The sequence below is a fragment of the Varanus komodoensis genome, unplaced genomic scaffold, assembly GCF_004798865.1.
Source record: "Varanus komodoensis strain SLA01 unplaced genomic scaffold, ASM479886v1 scaffold2, whole genome shotgun sequence".
In the NCBI taxonomy this organism is placed as follows: Eukaryota; Metazoa; Chordata; class Lepidosauria; order Squamata; family Varanidae; genus Varanus; species Varanus komodoensis.
Window position 1 is genome coordinate 62,621,734 of NW_025335568.1, and position 18,261 is coordinate 62,639,994.

Genomic DNA, 18,261 nt, shown 5'->3' on the forward strand with positions numbered 1-18,261 from the left:
ACTTGAGCCCATTATCCTGGATCCTACACTCTGGGGTGACAGAGAAGAGATCCTGGACTTCCTCTTTGTGACAACCCTTCAGGTACTTGTAGAGTTAAATCATATCTCCCTGCAGTGTTCTCCAGGCTAAACATGCCTAGTTCCTCAATCTCTCCTCACAGGGCCTTGTTTCCAGTCCTCAGATCACTCTTGCTGCCCTCCTTTGAACCCTTTCCAGTTCAATATTAAATTCTTCTTTACCTCACCCCGCACATACCAACTGTGTGCTGTCTGATTTGACTAATTACCCCCATAGCATTTCTCTGACCTGTGCTTTGTTGTAGGGTTTGCTCAACATGGCAACCTTTATGCTGTGAAGGTAAGTAGGCCAATTATGTTGCATGGGACTGGCACAAACAGAGGCATGGAGAAGAAGGCTTTCCTGGTGATCGTGCAGCCTCAGCCACTCATTCAACTGCAACTGCTTCCCAAGAATTTTCAGGGGCCTGTGTCCTGCTTTAATCAGATAAAACCAAAACTCCTCCTGGAAACCTTGGTTCTCAATCCAGCCAGCTATCTAGCAATCTCTTCTCTAATCGACTCTTGTGATGAAGGATCCTGGCATCACACCACCATGTAACCTAGAATTTTGCAGAACAGAAAGAGGATCACACTCTAGGAACATGTGCTAGGTTCCTGCTGTCAAAGCTTTGTTCTGCAAGCATCCTTGGAAGCCAACAGCAACCTCATGCACACTCCCTAAGATGAAACAGAAACATAGAAACAGAGCGAGTCAGAAGGGGCCTCCCAGGGATGCTCTGGGATGCCCTATGAAATGAGACCTCTTTGCAGGAACCAGAAAGCCCATTCCTACAGCTTTTTACATTTTCCCTCTGTTTCTCTTCTGGAGGTCTACGGGGCCACCAGACAGGGCTTGTGTGAGTGTGTGTGTGTGTGTGCGTGCGCGTGCATGCGTGCATGCGTGCATGGGGCGGGAATGGAATGCCTCACTTTTTCCACTCTTGCTATAAATATCTGTGCTCATCTTTAGGCATGGCACAATTTTTGTTGGGTTTGCTGCAACCGGACTAACTTGGCTACACCTTTGGAAAGCCTATATAGAGCATCTGTTCCAAAGATTTGCAAGAAACAATGCAATATGGCAGGAAACTTCCAGAATGCCGTGTGCTCCTGTCTCTTATTTCTCCCCATCTTCCTCTCAGATAAGTGTAAAAGCATAGCTTTGAATAAAAATCTCTCTGTCCCAGAAGTTGCAAGAATAATAATAAAAAGTACTCATCCATAGATGACAGCTATACTGATTCTGTATAAAGTTATCAGTCTGTTTCAGGGAGCATCTGCTGGCATTATTGGATACGTCAACCTGCATTCTCAGTTATCCACATGCAGATGGATCATGTTTGGAACTATGTTCATGGTTTCAGGGTACAGTTCTCTGCGCATTTAGACAGGAAAAAAGCCCTAAACTTTTGGGACAGTGGTCCCAATTTAAAAGCAAGTCTTTTCAGCTGAGATCAGCTGACAGAAGAGGCATGGAGCCAGAGCAAGAGCAATGCTGGCGAGAAAAACTGAATGGATGTCTTTGTTGCAGTAAATATTTCTCACAAAATGTCCTCCAGTCTGTGAGATGAAGCAGGGATACTCACAGCTCTGACAAGATGGTCCCATTGAAGGCATGGTTTTCAATCTCCCGAATTCCATTTTTATTCAGCCTTCTGCAATATAGAGACAATGACTGTTAGAATTCTCTTAAAAACATATTTAACACAACTTTGAAAAGAGGCTTTGAGAAACACATATACAGATATATAAATTCTACTTCTGGAACCCACTCCTAGAAAGCCAGGGAATTCAGTCCCTGCTACAATAATTCAACTTAATTGAGCTGTATTTTTCTATAAACTGTACAAAGAATTTGCCTTGTACACTTTTCTGCAATAAAAAGAGAGTATGATTAACATGTAACAAAGTTATATGGAAGGAAAAATGAATTTCACTTATATGCTACCTTTTTTTCAAAGGCATTGTAGAATTAAGGTTGTATCCAGTTAGCCCTACTTAGAGTAGACCCATTGAAATGAATCAGTGCTGATTCTTCAATGTGGTGTCTTACAAGCTCCCTATCCTCCTGATTCCTTTAAATGTTAAAAAATAAAATAAATAAACTGGAGACAGCATGCTGCAAAAGGACATGCTAACCCCCAGAGCTAGTTCATCTTAATTTCCAAAATTAAAGCGCCATTGGAAGAATTCCCTACAATAAATACGGTGGAAGGCTAGCCCAGTGGTTTGGTTTGAAGGGTGCCTTCCGTAAAATAAGTGCTGGAGCACAAAAGTGTACCCATAAGAATGGTTGTGTGTTTTGTCATGGCAAGTCAGCTGTCCCTTGTGCTTAGGTTCCTGTGCAAGTTCATTTTCATTTAGCCTCATTTTCATTTTGCCTTCTGGGAAATGGGTGTTTTGTGATTGGCTATACCTACTGCCTCAGTGGGTGGCCCTTTCCTGACAGCCATTTTGTGAGAGTGCTCTCAAAACTCCAAATGTACCCACCAACACAAGATGGTTGGGAACCCCTGCCAGGGAATGGTTCAAGTGAGTCAACGGTTCAAATGAGTCTCATGACTACTTGAGGGAGTGGGTTGAACTTGGGTGTCCTTAAGCAAAACCCAACATCCCAAGCACTGCATGGGAAGATGACCTTACTTTTAGAAATCCAGTTTTTAAAAATGAGATTCCTTCAATCTCATTGGGATTTTTACCTTTAAAGTAGCAAGCTAAAGTATTTTCCTCATTTAAAATTATATGAGCACACATAGGTGGAGACAAATTGTAGGCAATCTCAGACGAGGCAGCAAATTTGCCACATCAAATCAGATCCATACAGGGATGTAACCACAAACTCCTTTGCTTTGTAGAAAGACACACCCACCTGAAATTAGCTCAGTGGGAGGCAAACATTCTGGGCCTGGGGACACATTCAACAATTTGAAAAATCGTCTTGGGCAATAGGACAAAATGGCTGCCAAGGCAGATGTGTCTCGGCACAAAGAACAAGCGGCGCTCAAAAGACTGGGCTCCCCTTTTCTCGTCTCCTATTTTTCCCTCCTGTAGCTGGGCGTGCAGCAGAAGGAAACATTGACAGGCACTGCCCGTCATCTTCGTTGCCTAAATTTGTCTCTGAGCCCCGAGACATGTGGCCCAGAGGCCTTCATGGAGGCTGCCAATGGCAACGACTAGAGGCACTCAGTTCACGCTGAAGCAATCATAGTGGCCAGAAAGAAAAGGAAGGGAAAGGTAAGAAAGTTATCCAGAGATGCTTGCCCCACAACAGTCGCTTCTTAGTGCTGTGTGTGAGCAAGAAGGACTCTCTCCAATGGACATCTCGTTCAAATAGAGAGAGACTCCCATTTGTGCCCGCTTTATTTGCAAGGATTCTAATCCTCCAGTTAGAATTTTGAGCATTTCTAGTTACTGAAATTGTTGGGTTTTTTGAAGAGTTTTTTTTAAACAGTGACAATATTGCATTTATCAGCTTGAGAGATGCTTTGATTGTCTTGAAATCTATCAGTGAAAATTATTACTTAGGTTTTTCAGAAGTATGTCTTGCATTTGAATTTCCCAAGGGAAATCTGATCAGCCTCCGATTTAAAGAAAAGTGAAGTCTATTTTTTCCCTGCTTACTCCCAGCTTCGTGTGTTTCTGGTTTGCTTGACATTCCACCTAGTTCGCATGCTCACTGTGATTATTTATGTATAATTATCTTTTGGCCACCTCCTAGTGTGGTTCACGAGAGAAGGCCGACAAGGCAAACTGTAAAGGTCCAATGGAAACAGTGGCTGTTAATAAAACCAGCAAATCATTTGCTTTCGAAAGACCATTTCCCCTAAAACCCTGTGTCAGGACTAAACGAATGAAAACTCTACCATGAGGTAGTTGCAGAACGCTAGACATTATAAGAACACTTTGAGACTTAAGGTGGGATTCCCAATCTGATCCGGAATCCATGTTGCAAGTCTTGCTTCCTATGTACCCCTTAGAGATGCTAACATCGGCCTGTTCTGAAACATCTTCCTGTTGTTGTCCCTTGTCTTGACCCATTCAGCCCCTTCGTTTCCACTCTCATGTGCCCACCTGATCTCTCACCATCTTCCAAAAGCTTCCTGAACAGAATCCTTCTTGGGGGTCCCTTTTGGGGCTACCTACATGTTGAATGTATTTCTGAATAAACCGTAATATTCTTTTGATTGTACACCCCCAGCACATTTGTGTTCACTGTTTCTTGGCACCTGCAAATAAAGGACCTGATGAACCACTAATGGAAATTTATTTCAGAGGTGTGGGGCTCCCACAGAAAAGGCCGTCTCCCAGGTCATCATCAGTCCCACTGTCCTGTAATTAAACCTGAGTAGATACAACTGATTTAAACACAGTTTTATTTCCCCTTTCCATGTATCAAATTTTAGATAGTAAGCTGAAGGCAGAAGACAAAAAGGAAGACCAAAGATGAGTTGGACTGAATCTGTAAAGGAAGCCACGGCCTTGAACTTGGGAGAGCTGAATGGCGCTACCCTGGACAGGACTTTTTGGAGGGCTTTCATTCACGGGGTTGGCATAAGTTGATGTCTTGATGACATATAACAACAAACAATTAAAACAATTGTTAAAACAATTATTAGTAAGCTTCTTTCTCAGTGAGTGCCTCTCAGGGTAGTCCATCTCCCATCATTCACTGGACTGAAGATCTAACCATTCTTTCTACATGTGGACACATCTCAGCTTCATATGGATATTTATTTAGGTATGTAGGTGATTTATATTAATATATACCTTTGAAATCAAAGTTAAATTAAATCCTTTTTTCACATAGGCACCGTCCATTATTGTTTTGCATGGATACATTTAATGAAAGGTTCTTTCTTATTCCCCCTTCTGACCCCACACTCTTTCACGGTTCTCCACATTTTTGTTTTTTTGTTTGTTATCCTAGTTGTAAACAACAACAACAGTTCAAAAATACCATGTAGCAGTCCCAGCTTCCACAGAATAAAAATGCAAATGACGACCATTTTATTGTATTACCGACCTGAGACACTGTAAAGGGCAGGATATAAAAGCTTTAAATAAATAAATAAGCAAGCAAGCAAGCAAACCCCTCCTTCACAGTCTGGCTCAAGGTGAGGCAGGGAAGCAATTAATGTGCTAAGACATAACAGTTTCTTTAGACTCAAAGTGCTCCACAAAATGATGGAATAATTCCAGGGGTGCTCAGATTCCCCCCCTGCCCAGGCACAGTGTCAGTTAATGTGCCTTCTTGCTTGTCCCTCCTTGCTTAGTCTCGGACAATCCACCAGTGGTATTTATCCCTCCTGCTGCATCATTTGGCGTCTTCTCTGCTCCCTTTGTGACAGGGTAAGGCTCATCCACTCTTAACCCGGAGTGGCAGGTCTGAGTGATGGGTCGACAATGAATCATTTAATGAAACTGTCAGAAAGCCTCCATGCTCAGCCACTAATCCAGAGCGAAAGCTGCCCATTCAAGCGATACGCTTATCTAAGGTCCGAGAGGGGCGTGCTGAGGTTGACATGGAAATCAATTACGGTCATGGTTGGAGAGATTACCCTTTTGACTGTGAAAGGCACGTGCCCTGCCGTGTCACCACTCCGATGGATGTCAGAGCCGATCATGGCTTGCTGGGAAGCCGTCCGTGACGCCTTCGGAGGGGACAAACCGGGGAGAAATGGCCTCACAGCGAGGCCCCTGGCTTAAGCCCGAGGGAACGCAACGGAGGGATGCAGCAGGGAGACACAGTCATGGTGCGGAATCCCACAGGTCTTGATTCCAGCCAGGGAGGAAAGATGCCGACAGGGCAGTCATTCCACCGCAAGCCCCAGCTTTCTGACAGGACTGGAGGCTGCTCCAAGCCCAAGCGGTTCTTGTCTAAGACTCCCAGGGTCCCGCAGTGTTGTGCACTGGGAACTGACAAGTGGAGTCCCCACGGGTTGTGTATTGGGCTCCTGTGAAGAACTCCTCAGCCGTGCTTCAGTCGAATTGCCTCTGGACAAAGGATCTGCCCAGTCATGCAGAGACAACTGGGTCACCACCCCATGCTAGTGGCTCTGCTTGCATTAAAGAGGAACTGCCCAGGCAGTAGACCAGTCAGCTCTCCGACAGCTGCCCAGTTGCCAAAGGAAGACCTTTGCCTGTGGCCCCCACTGCCTTCATGGAGATGGCAAAGAGCCCACATTGGCTGAACTGATGCCTGGAGTCCCGGGGCGAGTGTGACCATCCCTTCCCTGAAAACTGCTTTGCTGAGTGATTCGTAGGAAGGATCCTGTGCATTTTAGTCAGCTAATCTGTGGTTTCATTTTAATTTTGGGGTGGAGGGAGACACCTGATCATTTCTGAATCAGGAACAGGGCAGTGCCAAGAGTCCCGTTTCTCATCATTGCTACTTAACAGCAGAGAGTCTCGGAACAAGCAGGCAACAGCCTCTGCCGCTTCTCTGCCTCACCACCACCACTACCTGGGCCAGAGTGAGAGGCAGGTGAACGAGGTGCAGGGCATTCTTGTTAGTGGCCCCCTACTAGCTCTATTGTCCAGGTTTCTGGTAAAACCTGCAGCCAGCAGCCTAGCCTTGCTCAATGTGGTGCCCTCCAGATCTTCTAGACTCCAACTCCTATTAGCCCCAGCCAGCATGGTCAGTGGGCAGGGATGATATGGGAACTGCAGTTCAAAACCCCTGAAGGGTGCCAGGTTGTGGAAGTGGCCACAGGTTGTAAACCATGTGTTCCCTCGATGCGGTACGTACTTGGAGATCCAGGAAGTCCTTTCACCCAAAGCCACCCTCTCACTAGTCTCATTTCATTTTCTCCATCCTGTTCACAGATTTGTACACCTCTAAAATATCATCTCCCTGCATCACCTCATCCCCCCAGCCATGAAGATGCACCACTCAGGCTGTGTTGTTGTTAGGAGGTGCCAGGTGCTCCTTTGCTGGATGGCCACCCATGTTGTGGCTACACCCAGCAGTGCAGAGCTTGCACAGAATAGTGGGATGGACTAGATGACCTCTGGGTTACCTTCCACCTCTCTGATTCTGTGATACACTTCGGCAGGAGAGAGAAGCTTGCCAGAGGATCTAAACTGTGCTGTTTAATTCAGAGAACTCTGTATTCAACACATCTCTGGACAGAACTGCCACCTGTGAATGAGGCTTGTGGAAGCTTCTACAATGACACAAAGCAATGATGCCACTATCCTGAAAGCAGGAAAGGGGAGCAGGTATTTCTTTTAGCACAAACCAGCCATGTCCATCCACACAACCAGAAAGAAAGAGAGAAGAATCAAGGTTCATTAAGAAACATGATTCTTCCCACGCCACATGAAAGCTTCTAAGCACACAGCATGATCCTACACTGTGAAGTAGCCTGTAACGATATATTAATATGATGTGCAAGTGTATCAGATTATTTGCCGCTCTGTCCATTGTTTGCCGGAGTAATGGAATGCCTGCAGCCAACTGGAAACACGAAGCTGTCCCGCTGTCCTTCAGATCTTCCACTTGAACAACATGGGACGATCTTGCCAAAAGTAAAGGGAGCCTATCCTGGCTATCATTATTTTTTAAATTTGCTCCATGTCGCGATGCTTTCAAGAGAGAGAGAAAAGAGAAATTTGCTGAATGGGAAAAGTGAGAGGCAATCCCGTGTGCTTGGCACTCAGGCCTGTTTTCCTGTCTGCAAAACCTAATCGGTTGGAAAGTCGTGGTGGAGGCAGCTCCCACCAAGGCAACAACATTTTTGTTTTGTAAGAGCAGGATAAACAGTATAGGCTTAGGGAAGAAGGAGGATGCTAAAAATGGAGCGATATCTCAGCCATGTGCAAAGCTAAAGCTGGAAAGGCTTGGGAAAAGGAGCAATGGCTTTTGTTAGAACACGGTCCTATGAGTCAGAGGATGGGGGGATCCGAGGTTTGGAGGCTCTCTGCCCATCCTAGCAAAGAGGGAGTCGTGAAGGAGTATTTTTAGCTTCCTCATCCTCTTTCAGAATGCTTTTCATCAGGCAGGACTTCTACCTTGCTCGTTCTTCTGGGGACAGGATTAAAGGCTGAGAAACTTTTGGATCCAGGAAATCCATGGGATCTCCCTCCTTAAGCACTGTCGGGCCCAACACACCCTCTTCTGCACTGCCTGGGGCCACCTGACTGCGAGAGGTGGAGCTGCCATGGAGTTCCCATCAATGGCTGGGAGGGGATGGGACACTCGAACCTTCTCCTCCATGTTTGGAGCACTGGAGGAACAATACTTCAGCATACCAGTTTGTGAAGCCGAATTTTATAACCTCTGCTTAAAGTTAAAGCTAGATGACCAAGCACATGCACAAACTCTCTCTCTTTCTCCCTCTCCCCACCACCCCAAATATATCGACCAGATATTACTTACATATCAACACGATCAGAGCTTAAGCCCAGGAAAGAATTTATTTCAATTTTGTGGATATTAATGTTGTCTTGGATATCTCTGAGATTTAAGAAAAGAAAAAATTAAAAAAATCCCCATACAATGTGCTGTTGGCATGCAAGGCAGCAGACAAGAATCTGTCTCCCTCTCTCCCTCTCTTGTGCATAGAACTTCGTGCAATATCAATACAATAACATAAAAAGGATAAGCAACCTGTAGCAATCAATGATACAAGATTAGCCAAGGCTGTAACCCTGGGGCCTCTTGCCATAATCACGGAAACCTCAGCGTTAGCACAATTCCCACTTTGCAGCTGCTGCAGGAAGAGCCTTGCCAGGCCTGGCGCCCAGGTCAGAAAAGGTTCCTGGAAGGGTGAAAAAGGCCCCCTTGCACCAGAATACATTCGCCCAAGGGTCTCCTCCCTGAGCCAGGTTTGTTCTGAAAAGCCACCCTGCCCCAGATCGTCAGACTATGTTTTCTCCGTGCACAAAATCATTTTACTAAGTTTAAATCAAGAATATTTTATATCTTCAGAAATGATTTTAAAATATACTAGATTATTTTATTTCATTTCCTTTTGGTTCTGAAGCCATAATTGCTCTTTCAAATTTTTGTAATCATCCCATTCATGCACATATAATACATTTATCAGTTTTTTAAAAAAATACACATATGAAGTATCAGAATTTCAGTGAGATTCTACCCCTCCCAGGCTTTTGTTTCAGCTCTAGTTTAAATCATGTCTTCACTCTCTCTTTCCCTCTTTTGCTCCCATGGAATGCATTCAAACACCAAAAATGTCAGAAGAATTCAGTAAAAACTTACAGCACAACCTTCTGCAAAGAGTGTACCTGGTTAACAGCAGGTAAAAACCTGATGGCAGTGTTTGATATCAACCTAAAAGGAGAGGGAAATAAATATGTATAATTAGCTTTGGTTCAAGGGAAAAGAAGAAATGCCAGAACAAAATTTCTTGACAGTTGCCTGAAATACATATGAGGGAACAACTATCACTCAAAGCCGTTAGCCTGAGAAATTTTAAGTTTCATTATCTTACTTTGATCCTCTCTTGCCATATTCTGGATTCTGGGCATTGTCTGATGTGGGATGGATCAGTTTATTCCAGTCCAAGCCACTTTCAAATATGTTCATTTATAGGTCTGTTCCCTCCTGCTTCCACATTAATCTGCAATTCTTTGAACAAGTCACTCAAAAATTTGCATTTAAATACATATCTAAATACATCATTTTTGAACATCTTTTCTCTCTAATTGCAGCTTTCCAAAATGTATTTAACACACAAAATATGCACGTTAAAATGCAGTGTATCTCAAGACACATATTTTAAAACACACTTTTGTAATTTTTTAAAGCCAAAAACTGCATCACAAAATTTGGGAAAGTGAGAATTTGGAAAGATATTTATATTCTCGCTTGCATTAGTCTGGGATCAGATCAGTTCACATCAGAATTCTCAAAGTCTGAATTCCTCAATCATCCGGAATCAGGTGTGTTTGTAGTGCTATTCAGGCATTCGGAAGCATGTTGATTAAGGTTGCGAGGAGGGGGAAAACTCCAGTCTTCTCCCCATCTATCAGTGCCCCATACACATGGAGGGCGGCTGGCTGAAGAGGGCAACCTCCTCTATCTGTGGGGGCTTTCCATGGGGTAATCAGCAACCCAGAGGAAATAGGGCATATGCGACACAGAGGGCTCTCCTTGTGAGGTTTCTAGCAACCACACAAACGTGCCCAATTTGTTGCCATGCTCTACAAGTTCCCAGATGAGTGGAGTCCAGATGCCCCCAAAACAGCTGGCTGGAAAAAGTATAGCAGCTGGTTGACTCAATGACCGCTGGGTGAGACAAAAGGCTCAAAGTGATTCTTCCAGTTTTATAAAGCTTCCAACATGGGCCTGGCTTCAAAGTCAGCAGGGAAATTGTGGTACTCCAGATGTGGTTGGACTTCAACAACTCCTAGTCCCAGCCAGCATGATTCCTGGTAAGGGGATGATGGGAGCTCTAGGCCAAAAGTTGCAAGGTCACAGGCCTCCTCTAAAGAGAAGATCGAGCTATTGAGAGTGTGGTGCAGTGGTTAAGGGTACTGGACCAGGGTTCAGTACATCTACGTTTTAGTCCTCACTTGGCCATGAAACCTTTGGGCCAGCTGCTGCTCTTAACCTAACCTACCTCACAGGGTCATTGTCATGAGGATAAAATGAAGAGGAGAGCTTTGGGAGCTGCCTTGGGTGAGGAAAAAGGAAGGATATAATGCAATGTGATGATGATGATGATGTCAGGTGACACTTCTAAGCTGGAATGAAAATAATTTTGTGGGCGTCACAATAGAAGCGTCCAGATAAAACAAACCACACTGTTGCTATGGCCCTTTGCACACAGGGGAGTTACTTGCCTAGGTAATTCAATAGTGCCCTGGCCCCACTCATTTTCCAGCCCCTGCTTCAGTGACGCTTCTTGGCACCGTTGTGCCACGCAGGGGTCAAGCGTGGCGCTGCGGCGAGGAAGCAGGAGACGCCTTCCCAGCTGCGCTCTGGCTCTGATCTCAAAGCGCTTCTGACAGCCCGAGGGAGCATCATCAGGTATTCACCTGCCAATGTGAGCTTCCAGGCAGCACATCAGCCATTCAGGTGGGCATGCTAACTGACATCAGGATGAATGGAACAGCCATTTCCATTCCAAAGTGAGCTCTCAAATAAGGTATCTAAATATAAGTATCAAAGTCTTCCATGCTGTTTCGGGTTGGCCATTCACATTCAAATAAGGGTTTATTATCTGCCTCGTTTCATATCCTTCACATCCTTTGCTTTTCAGCAAACCAGTGTGTGAAGGAGGGCTTGAGATTGCCGTGGCTGCAAGCAAATGATGAAAGCAGATGCATTTCTGAGAGTGTTGTATCCCAGATGGAAGGAACCTTCATGGCCAGGAGAGGCTCCTGTGGCAGTGCGGTTCTGTATCCATTGCAGCTTTTATTCTGATTTACATAGGAGGGTTTCATGGTGATGCACCTATCTGAGGGATGGGGTTCAACACCTTGGATAGTTCCTATAAAGCTCAAAATGAAAGCAGCAATGGATAAGGAGCCCCCAGCTTCTCCTGCCCATGTCTTCTTTGGTATGGCAGGATATGGCTGATCTTGTTACAGGAATGGTTGCCCCATGGGATTGTGGGAACCCTAGTTACAATTCATGTACATTCTTTCATCTTCTTTTAGAACTGCAGGCCTCTGGCCAAAACTGGATTGCTTGGGGTCCCAATCAGGCCCTCCAGGGCTCCCTATATTTCCATTCATCCTTCCCTTGGCCCCTTCCTTTGAACACCTATTATTCTATTCTATTCTATTCTATTCTATTCTATTCATTCATTCATTTATTTATTAAAAAGGTTTTATAGACTGATCCATTACTAACATCTTGGGATGGTTTACAACAGATATAGATAAAAACGGCACAGCATCCAGCAATTCACAATAAAATCACAACTAAAACCAATTAAACATTAAAATAATGGGAGAATAAGAAGGTTTTTGCCTGGGCTGAAATGAAAAAAGTGTTGGCGTCAGGTGAACCTCTCTGGGGAGCATATTCCACAATTGGGGTGCCACCACAGAGAAGGCCCTCCCCCGGGTAACCACCCTCCTTATCCCTTTCAAGGAGGGCTCCCGAAGAAGGACCTCAAGGGAAGCTCAGGGCATATTTCGTCTGAGCACCTCCTTGGTGGCTTCTTCTCCTGCATGTTCCCCTCCAGTCCCACCAATGAAAGGTTGAAATGCTCCTTCTAAGACTCAGTTCCTGGCAGCAAGTGTTAAGACACAACCCTGTGCATGCTTAGACAAGTCGACGCTTGCTGACTAGACTGTGCTGGGCATTGTAAGCCTTTCTTCTGCCTAAACATGCCCAGGATTGTGCCTTTAAGCTACCCCTGCATGTAATTCTCCCCCTGCCCCCTTTGCCTCCACCACTGGAATGCGGCAGCTCCTGAGAACTCTCACAAAATGGAATTTTGTCCCTGTTGGTCCTCCTGGACCTCTCAGCAGCTTTCAATACCGTCGACCATGGTGTCCTTCTGGATAGGCTGGCTGGTTCTGCTCCTACCTGGCTGGCCGACTCCAGAAGGTGGTGCTGGGGGACTATAGCTCTGCGCCATGGCAGTTTTGCTCTATTATGTCCCCCATGTTTTTTAACATCTACATGAAACCACTGGGAGAGGTCATTAGGAGATTTGGGCTGCGGTGTCACCAGTATGCTGATGACACCCAGCTCTTCCTCTCATTTACATCTACTCCAGGTGAGGCGGTGGCTGTGCTGAACCAGTGCCTGACCGAGGTAATGGGCTGGATGAGGGCCAATAAACTGAGCCTCAATCCAGATAAGAAGGAGGTCCTTTTGGTGGGCAGATCGTGGTTTCAGGTAAGTGACTTTGACTGTGTCCTGGACAGGGTAGCACTCCCTCTAAAGGACAGGGTCCACAGCTTGGGAGTGCTCCTTGACCCAGAGCTGTCACTGGAATTCCAGGTGGCGGCAGTGGCAAGGAGTGCTTTCCTACAGCTTCGGCTGATCCACCAGCTGTGCCCTTACCTGGACAAGCACTGCCTAGCAATGGTGATTCATACTCTGGTAACCTCCCAGCTGGATTACTGTAATGCACTCTAATGTGGGGCTGCCCTTGACAATGGTCTGGATACTTCAGCTGGTACAGAATAGAGCTGCCAGGTTGCTGATGGGGACCGGTTGTTATTCTCATATAATGCCGGTCCTCTACCAGCTGCACTGGCTTCCAGTTGAAGTCTGGGCCCAATTCAAGGTGCTGGTTTTAACCTATAAAGCCCTGAATGGCTTGGGACCAGGATACCTGAATGAGCGCCTCTTTCCTTACATGCCTTCATGCCTCTTAAGTTCTGCGGGAGAGGCACTGCTCCGGGAGCCCTCTTTAAAGGAGATAAAAAGAACAACTACCCGGAGCAGGGCCTTCTCTTTGGTGGCACCCAGATTATGGGATGCACTCCCTGGAGAGGTACGCCTGGTGCTGAGTTTATATTCTTTTCAGTGCCAGATTAAAAACTTTTTATTTAATTGCTATTTTAAAAACTAATATTTTATCATTAACAGTCATTTTTTGTTTTTGTTTTTATATAATATTTTATGGAATTTGTTACTGCTTTATTGTTTTTAATTGTACATGTTGTGTGCCATCCAGAGATGTCGAGGCATGTGGTGATGGCATATAAAAGTTTTAAATAATAAATAATTTGGCCCTTGGCAGAAAGGGGTCCCACACCCTTGTTTTAGAAGGGTCCTGAGGGCAAGCTGATCTGATCTCATATTTGGGCCATGTGAGCTTGTAAGCAAGGATTCAAGCAGCAATGAAAAGGAAACTGGCAACCTCAAGATGCAGCTGTCCAGCTGTGCAGGGGACTGGACCCAGTGGCCCTCTGGCCCCTTCCAAGTCTACTACTCTGTGATTCTATGAATGTGCGAGAGAGCAGGATACAACCTGCATACTGACAACACCACGCCCCACAACCCCAAATAACCTCCCCCAGCAGTTTCATCTAGATGCCGATTATATGGGGCATGAGCCCTGGGGAACATCGAAACATAACTGGCAAGGTGCAGAGCAATCATCTCCCAGCACCACCTGCTTTTCTTTGCATCTCATAATATTTACTCTCAGGTGATCAAGGTACTTCATATACCTTATTCCAGGGGAGGCCAGAATGTAGATTTGGATTTAGATCTGAGTAAGGATGTGTGAAGAATCTCTTTTGGGGGTGGGAATCTCTTCGATTCCCTAGGCTGAGCTCCCCAAATTCTGGCCCACTTTCTTGTGGCTGTGAGTCCAACTTTCTGGTTAGCGCACCAAGGGTCCACATGGTGCTCACCAGGAAATGGACCCCACACCGTTCCTTTGCAAACGGCATCTCTCTTCCATGCACATAACTTGCTGCCTTTGTGACATACATACATACATACATATATGTTTGTGTGTGTGTGTGTGTGTGTGTGTGTGTGTGTGTGTGTATATATGTATGTATATATATATCCTTGGCAGCGCACTCACCAGCCATGCGAAAGCTCAGATGATTTGTGGCTAATGAGTCTAGGCTTGTGACGTCATCGCCTGGCACCGCTACTCCTTTCCGAGCATGCGCATGGCCCCTATGTGCACTGTTATCTGATGCTTGGCTGCTGGGGCGATGCTGGGGCGACTTGGCTCACGTGCTGACAGAGAGGGCTCTGCGTGCCACTGCAGCACACGTGCCAGAGGTTCGCACCACTGCCCTATGGGCCTTTTCCAGATGAGGAGATGTGGGGAGCCCAGAAGGTTGCAGAGTGTCAAATTCATACAGCATTCACAGCCACATCCTAATAAGCTCAAAAACACAATCAAAATGGTAGCACTACATAAAACAAAACTTAAACGAAGAAAGAAACTGTGCAACAGCCGCTTTTAATCCTGCTCCCTAACGCAGAAAAACAATTGGAAGATTTTTGCTCTCTTTGGAGAAATTTGGCAAAATGGTCCCCATAGTGTCTCCATCCACAAATAGGGTGGAGGATCTCAAGAAGGCATTTGCAGAAAGCTTTAGAAAAATGCCTCATTTCTGCCATGACTGGCTTCGTTCCCATTGCTTACTGGTGAGCCCGTGTTCCTCATTGTAAAACATGAGTGCAAACTGGCTGCTCTTAACTAGGTCTTCATTCAGCTCTACTCACCACTCATAGAGTAGAAGGTTTTGTACTGTTACTTAGGAATCTAGAGATGCTATTTCACTGCATATTAAGAGGTGGAGGTATACAATCAGGGGACTGCGCACAAAACTGGTAAACATCTTGCCGCTGGCTTTGAGAGGTCAGGCAATCTTGGCTTTGTGTTGTTCATCGGGAACCCTGGACATATTGGTGACATACTTGGGACTGGCAGGCCAGAGTCAGGGCTGGTAGCACAAAACTTGGCCATATTCACTCACTCAGACCCTGTGCCAAAGTTGGTTTTTGGGGGGGGGGAGGTGTTTACTAGGGACCCTGATTGCCTAGATCTGTATATGTGAGTACCTTCCAGATGTCTGAAATACAACTACCATCTGCCACAGCCTGAAGGGCCAGTGGTCAGGGATATTGGGAGTTGTTGTCCAACAAATCTAGAGGGCATCCGTCCATCTGCCTCTGCATTCATGTGTAGCAACACAACACGTTGATATTGTTTTTTGACAGCCTACCAAATGTGAGGGTTTAACAAAGCCATCAAAAAGCTCATGTAGCAGGTAAAGTGAAAGACTTTATCCTGAGATGCAAGAGGCCCTCTGCCAATGGCGGTGGATAATACTTGGCGAGAGAGACCAACAGTCTGGCTGGGCATAAGGCTTCCTCCTAAGGTGGCAGAAGACTCTTTCTTCTGTGTGTGTCATCCTAGGTGAACCTGGCCGGCCACCTGGACTTGCTAGCTGTGCCATCCCATAATACTCCCCATCCTGCTGCTGTCCAGATGGGCTGAACTACAACTTGGCTGTGCTGCTTGGAGATTCATGCAGTTGTGGTCCAACCTTTCTGGAGGGCAGAAGGATGGGGTAGGGGGAAGGCTTCTATAACAAGTGAACGGTTCAGCATTCTGCGTTTTAGGACAAATAAAACAGCTTTTTAAGACTCTTCTTCCCAAACGAGTATTGCAAAGGAAAGGGCGAAGCAAGCCCATGTAATAGCAGGCCAGGTAGGCGGGGGGACGCTATGGCCACGATCCTTGGCTCAAGAACAGAGGTGTTGATAAATGCACAAGAGCATCGTTGTTTGCATTTCTGAAATGCCAACAGGAATGCCACTGCTCTGGAAGACATTGTATTTTAGATTTCTTTCCTATTTCATTTTGAATTGTACCCGGGTGAGGGTGGAAAAGAGGCACCTGTTTTGATGAAGCTTTTGAGTATCTAGATTGCAAATGAAAACTAATTCTGGAAATAAAAGAGCCCGGTGGTGTGATCTGATTAAAAAACAGAAAACAAAGACATATTATCCAGCAAACAAAGCCTGTACTTCCTTGTCTCCTCTAATGAGGCTTGTATGAGCTGAAAAGGGCAACAAGTTACCACTTGGAAACAGATTGTCCATTTGGCATGTACTCAAGAGGAACAATTAACAATTTTATCCTTCGGTTGAAAAACCTTTGGAAGCACATCAAGGGTGTACTTTCCTCCCCTTCCCCCTCTTTAAAAACAGCCCCCCAACAAACATAATTGGACTCTAATCATGTTTATTCACATTTATGGCTTAGGAAAGGATGCATAAAGTACTTCTCAGCCAAGTTCTCAGTTTGAATGTTTGATTCATTGACATGCATGCTTTATTAATTAGGCCTTTAGGGCAGAATCTGATGGGAAGCTGCTGCCCATGTGGATCCTATTCTGCCCCACCGATTCTGCTGCAGCCATGGCTGGGCTCTGCTCTCATCTCTGGGAAGAGGCAGGTTAGCAAGCTCATTTGAGGGAGCTCAACCAACCTATTCTTGCAGAGATTATTGCTTTTGTTCATTTCAGGGCTTTCCCTAGGAATTGCCAGATCCCCCTTGCATAAATCCCAAGTCCCATTGGTGTAATGGAACTGGCAGGTGTCATCATTTGCAGAAGGGAATCAGCATAGTGGAAAGGAGGCAAGGCGCATCCAAGAAATATGAGCAAGCTCCAAACAAAAGGATGTGGTGGGAGCTTATCTGTTGATTTCAGAGATGAATTTCAGTGAGACATCCCAAATCTTGTCCTCACGGTGGGCTCTTCTACACAAGGCTGCTAATCTGCTTTTGATTTTGTTGCGGAACTGCGATCTGAGCCTGCGCATGGAGTGTTCCCTTTCCTGCTTTTCCGCTACATGACCTCTAGGTGGGGCTGTGCTATCCTGGACTAGTGCAAAAATGCAACTGCAAAGGTATTTTCTTTTACTTTCCAAAATAATGTATTTTCCCCTGCTCTAAAAAGCACCACCAGCATCACCACCATCTTGCTGGAAGTTCTCTTTAAAATGCAGGAGTGAAACTGAAGTAAAATGATCATTTTAACACTGTTATTTTTATGGTAGTTCTACTTTATTGTCTTTGTTTTATACATTGTTGTAAAACTCTGTAGCCCTAAGAGCTTTGGCTACAGGGTGGTATAGAAATGAAATAAATAGTAGTAGTAGTAGTAGTAGTAGTAGTAGTAGTAGTAGTAGTAATAATAATAATAATAATAATAATAATAATAATATCTGAAGAACTCATGAACCACCATGAGTAGGGAATGATGAGCATACAATAAATACCTTGCACAGAGAAGCTGTGTGCTTCTGTGCTTTACAGGTCAGTACCTGCAAATCCAATCACACAAAGGAAGCATTTTCAAAAGGTCCTTCTGAAAGACCGGGATCAATTTCCTAGGTCTTAAATGGTTTAGGGCACCTGAAAAATTGTCTCCTGCCATATACCCCTGTCTGGACCTTAAGATCATTGCCTGAAGCCCTTCTTAAGGTTCTCCTGCCACACGAGGTGAGCTTCATGGTTATTACGGTGAGGGCTTTCTTTGTGGTGGTGCCACAGCTGTGGAATGGGTTTCCTTGAAAGGCTTGCCAGGAGCCTGTATCGCGCTCTTCCAGTGCCAGCTAAAGCTCTTTTTAATTTCCCCAGTTTTTTAGAAGGAATGCTTTATGTTGCTTTCTGTTTCTCATTTTATGCCAGTGCCATTCTATCAATGCTGTTTAGGATTTTAAGTAAAGATCTTGCTTTTCTCCTTCATGGTTTTAGCTTTGTTGATGGGTGACCCAGAAAT

The 18,261-nt window shown here is 45.2% G+C and overlaps 1 protein-coding gene across 2 annotated transcripts in view; it reads right to left on the minus strand.

Annotated features, from left to right (window-relative positions):
* The window catches only part of FSHR (follicle stimulating hormone receptor), a 102,612-nt gene that overhangs the window by 20,807 nt on the left and 63,544 nt on the right, over positions 1–18,261 (minus strand). The window contains exons 5-7 of one of the 2 annotated variants that reach the window (XM_044428873.1): positions 9,284–9,355; positions 8,441–8,518; positions 1,647–1,715 (exon numbers count right to left, since the gene is read on the minus strand). In XM_044428873.1, the coding sequence (XP_044284808.1) occupies positions 1,647–1,715; positions 8,441–8,518; positions 9,284–9,355 (219 nt within the window). The remainder of the gene's footprint in view (positions 1–1,646; positions 1,716–8,440; positions 8,519–9,283; positions 9,356–18,261) is intronic. The other variant, XM_044428875.1, reaches the window with a different exon arrangement.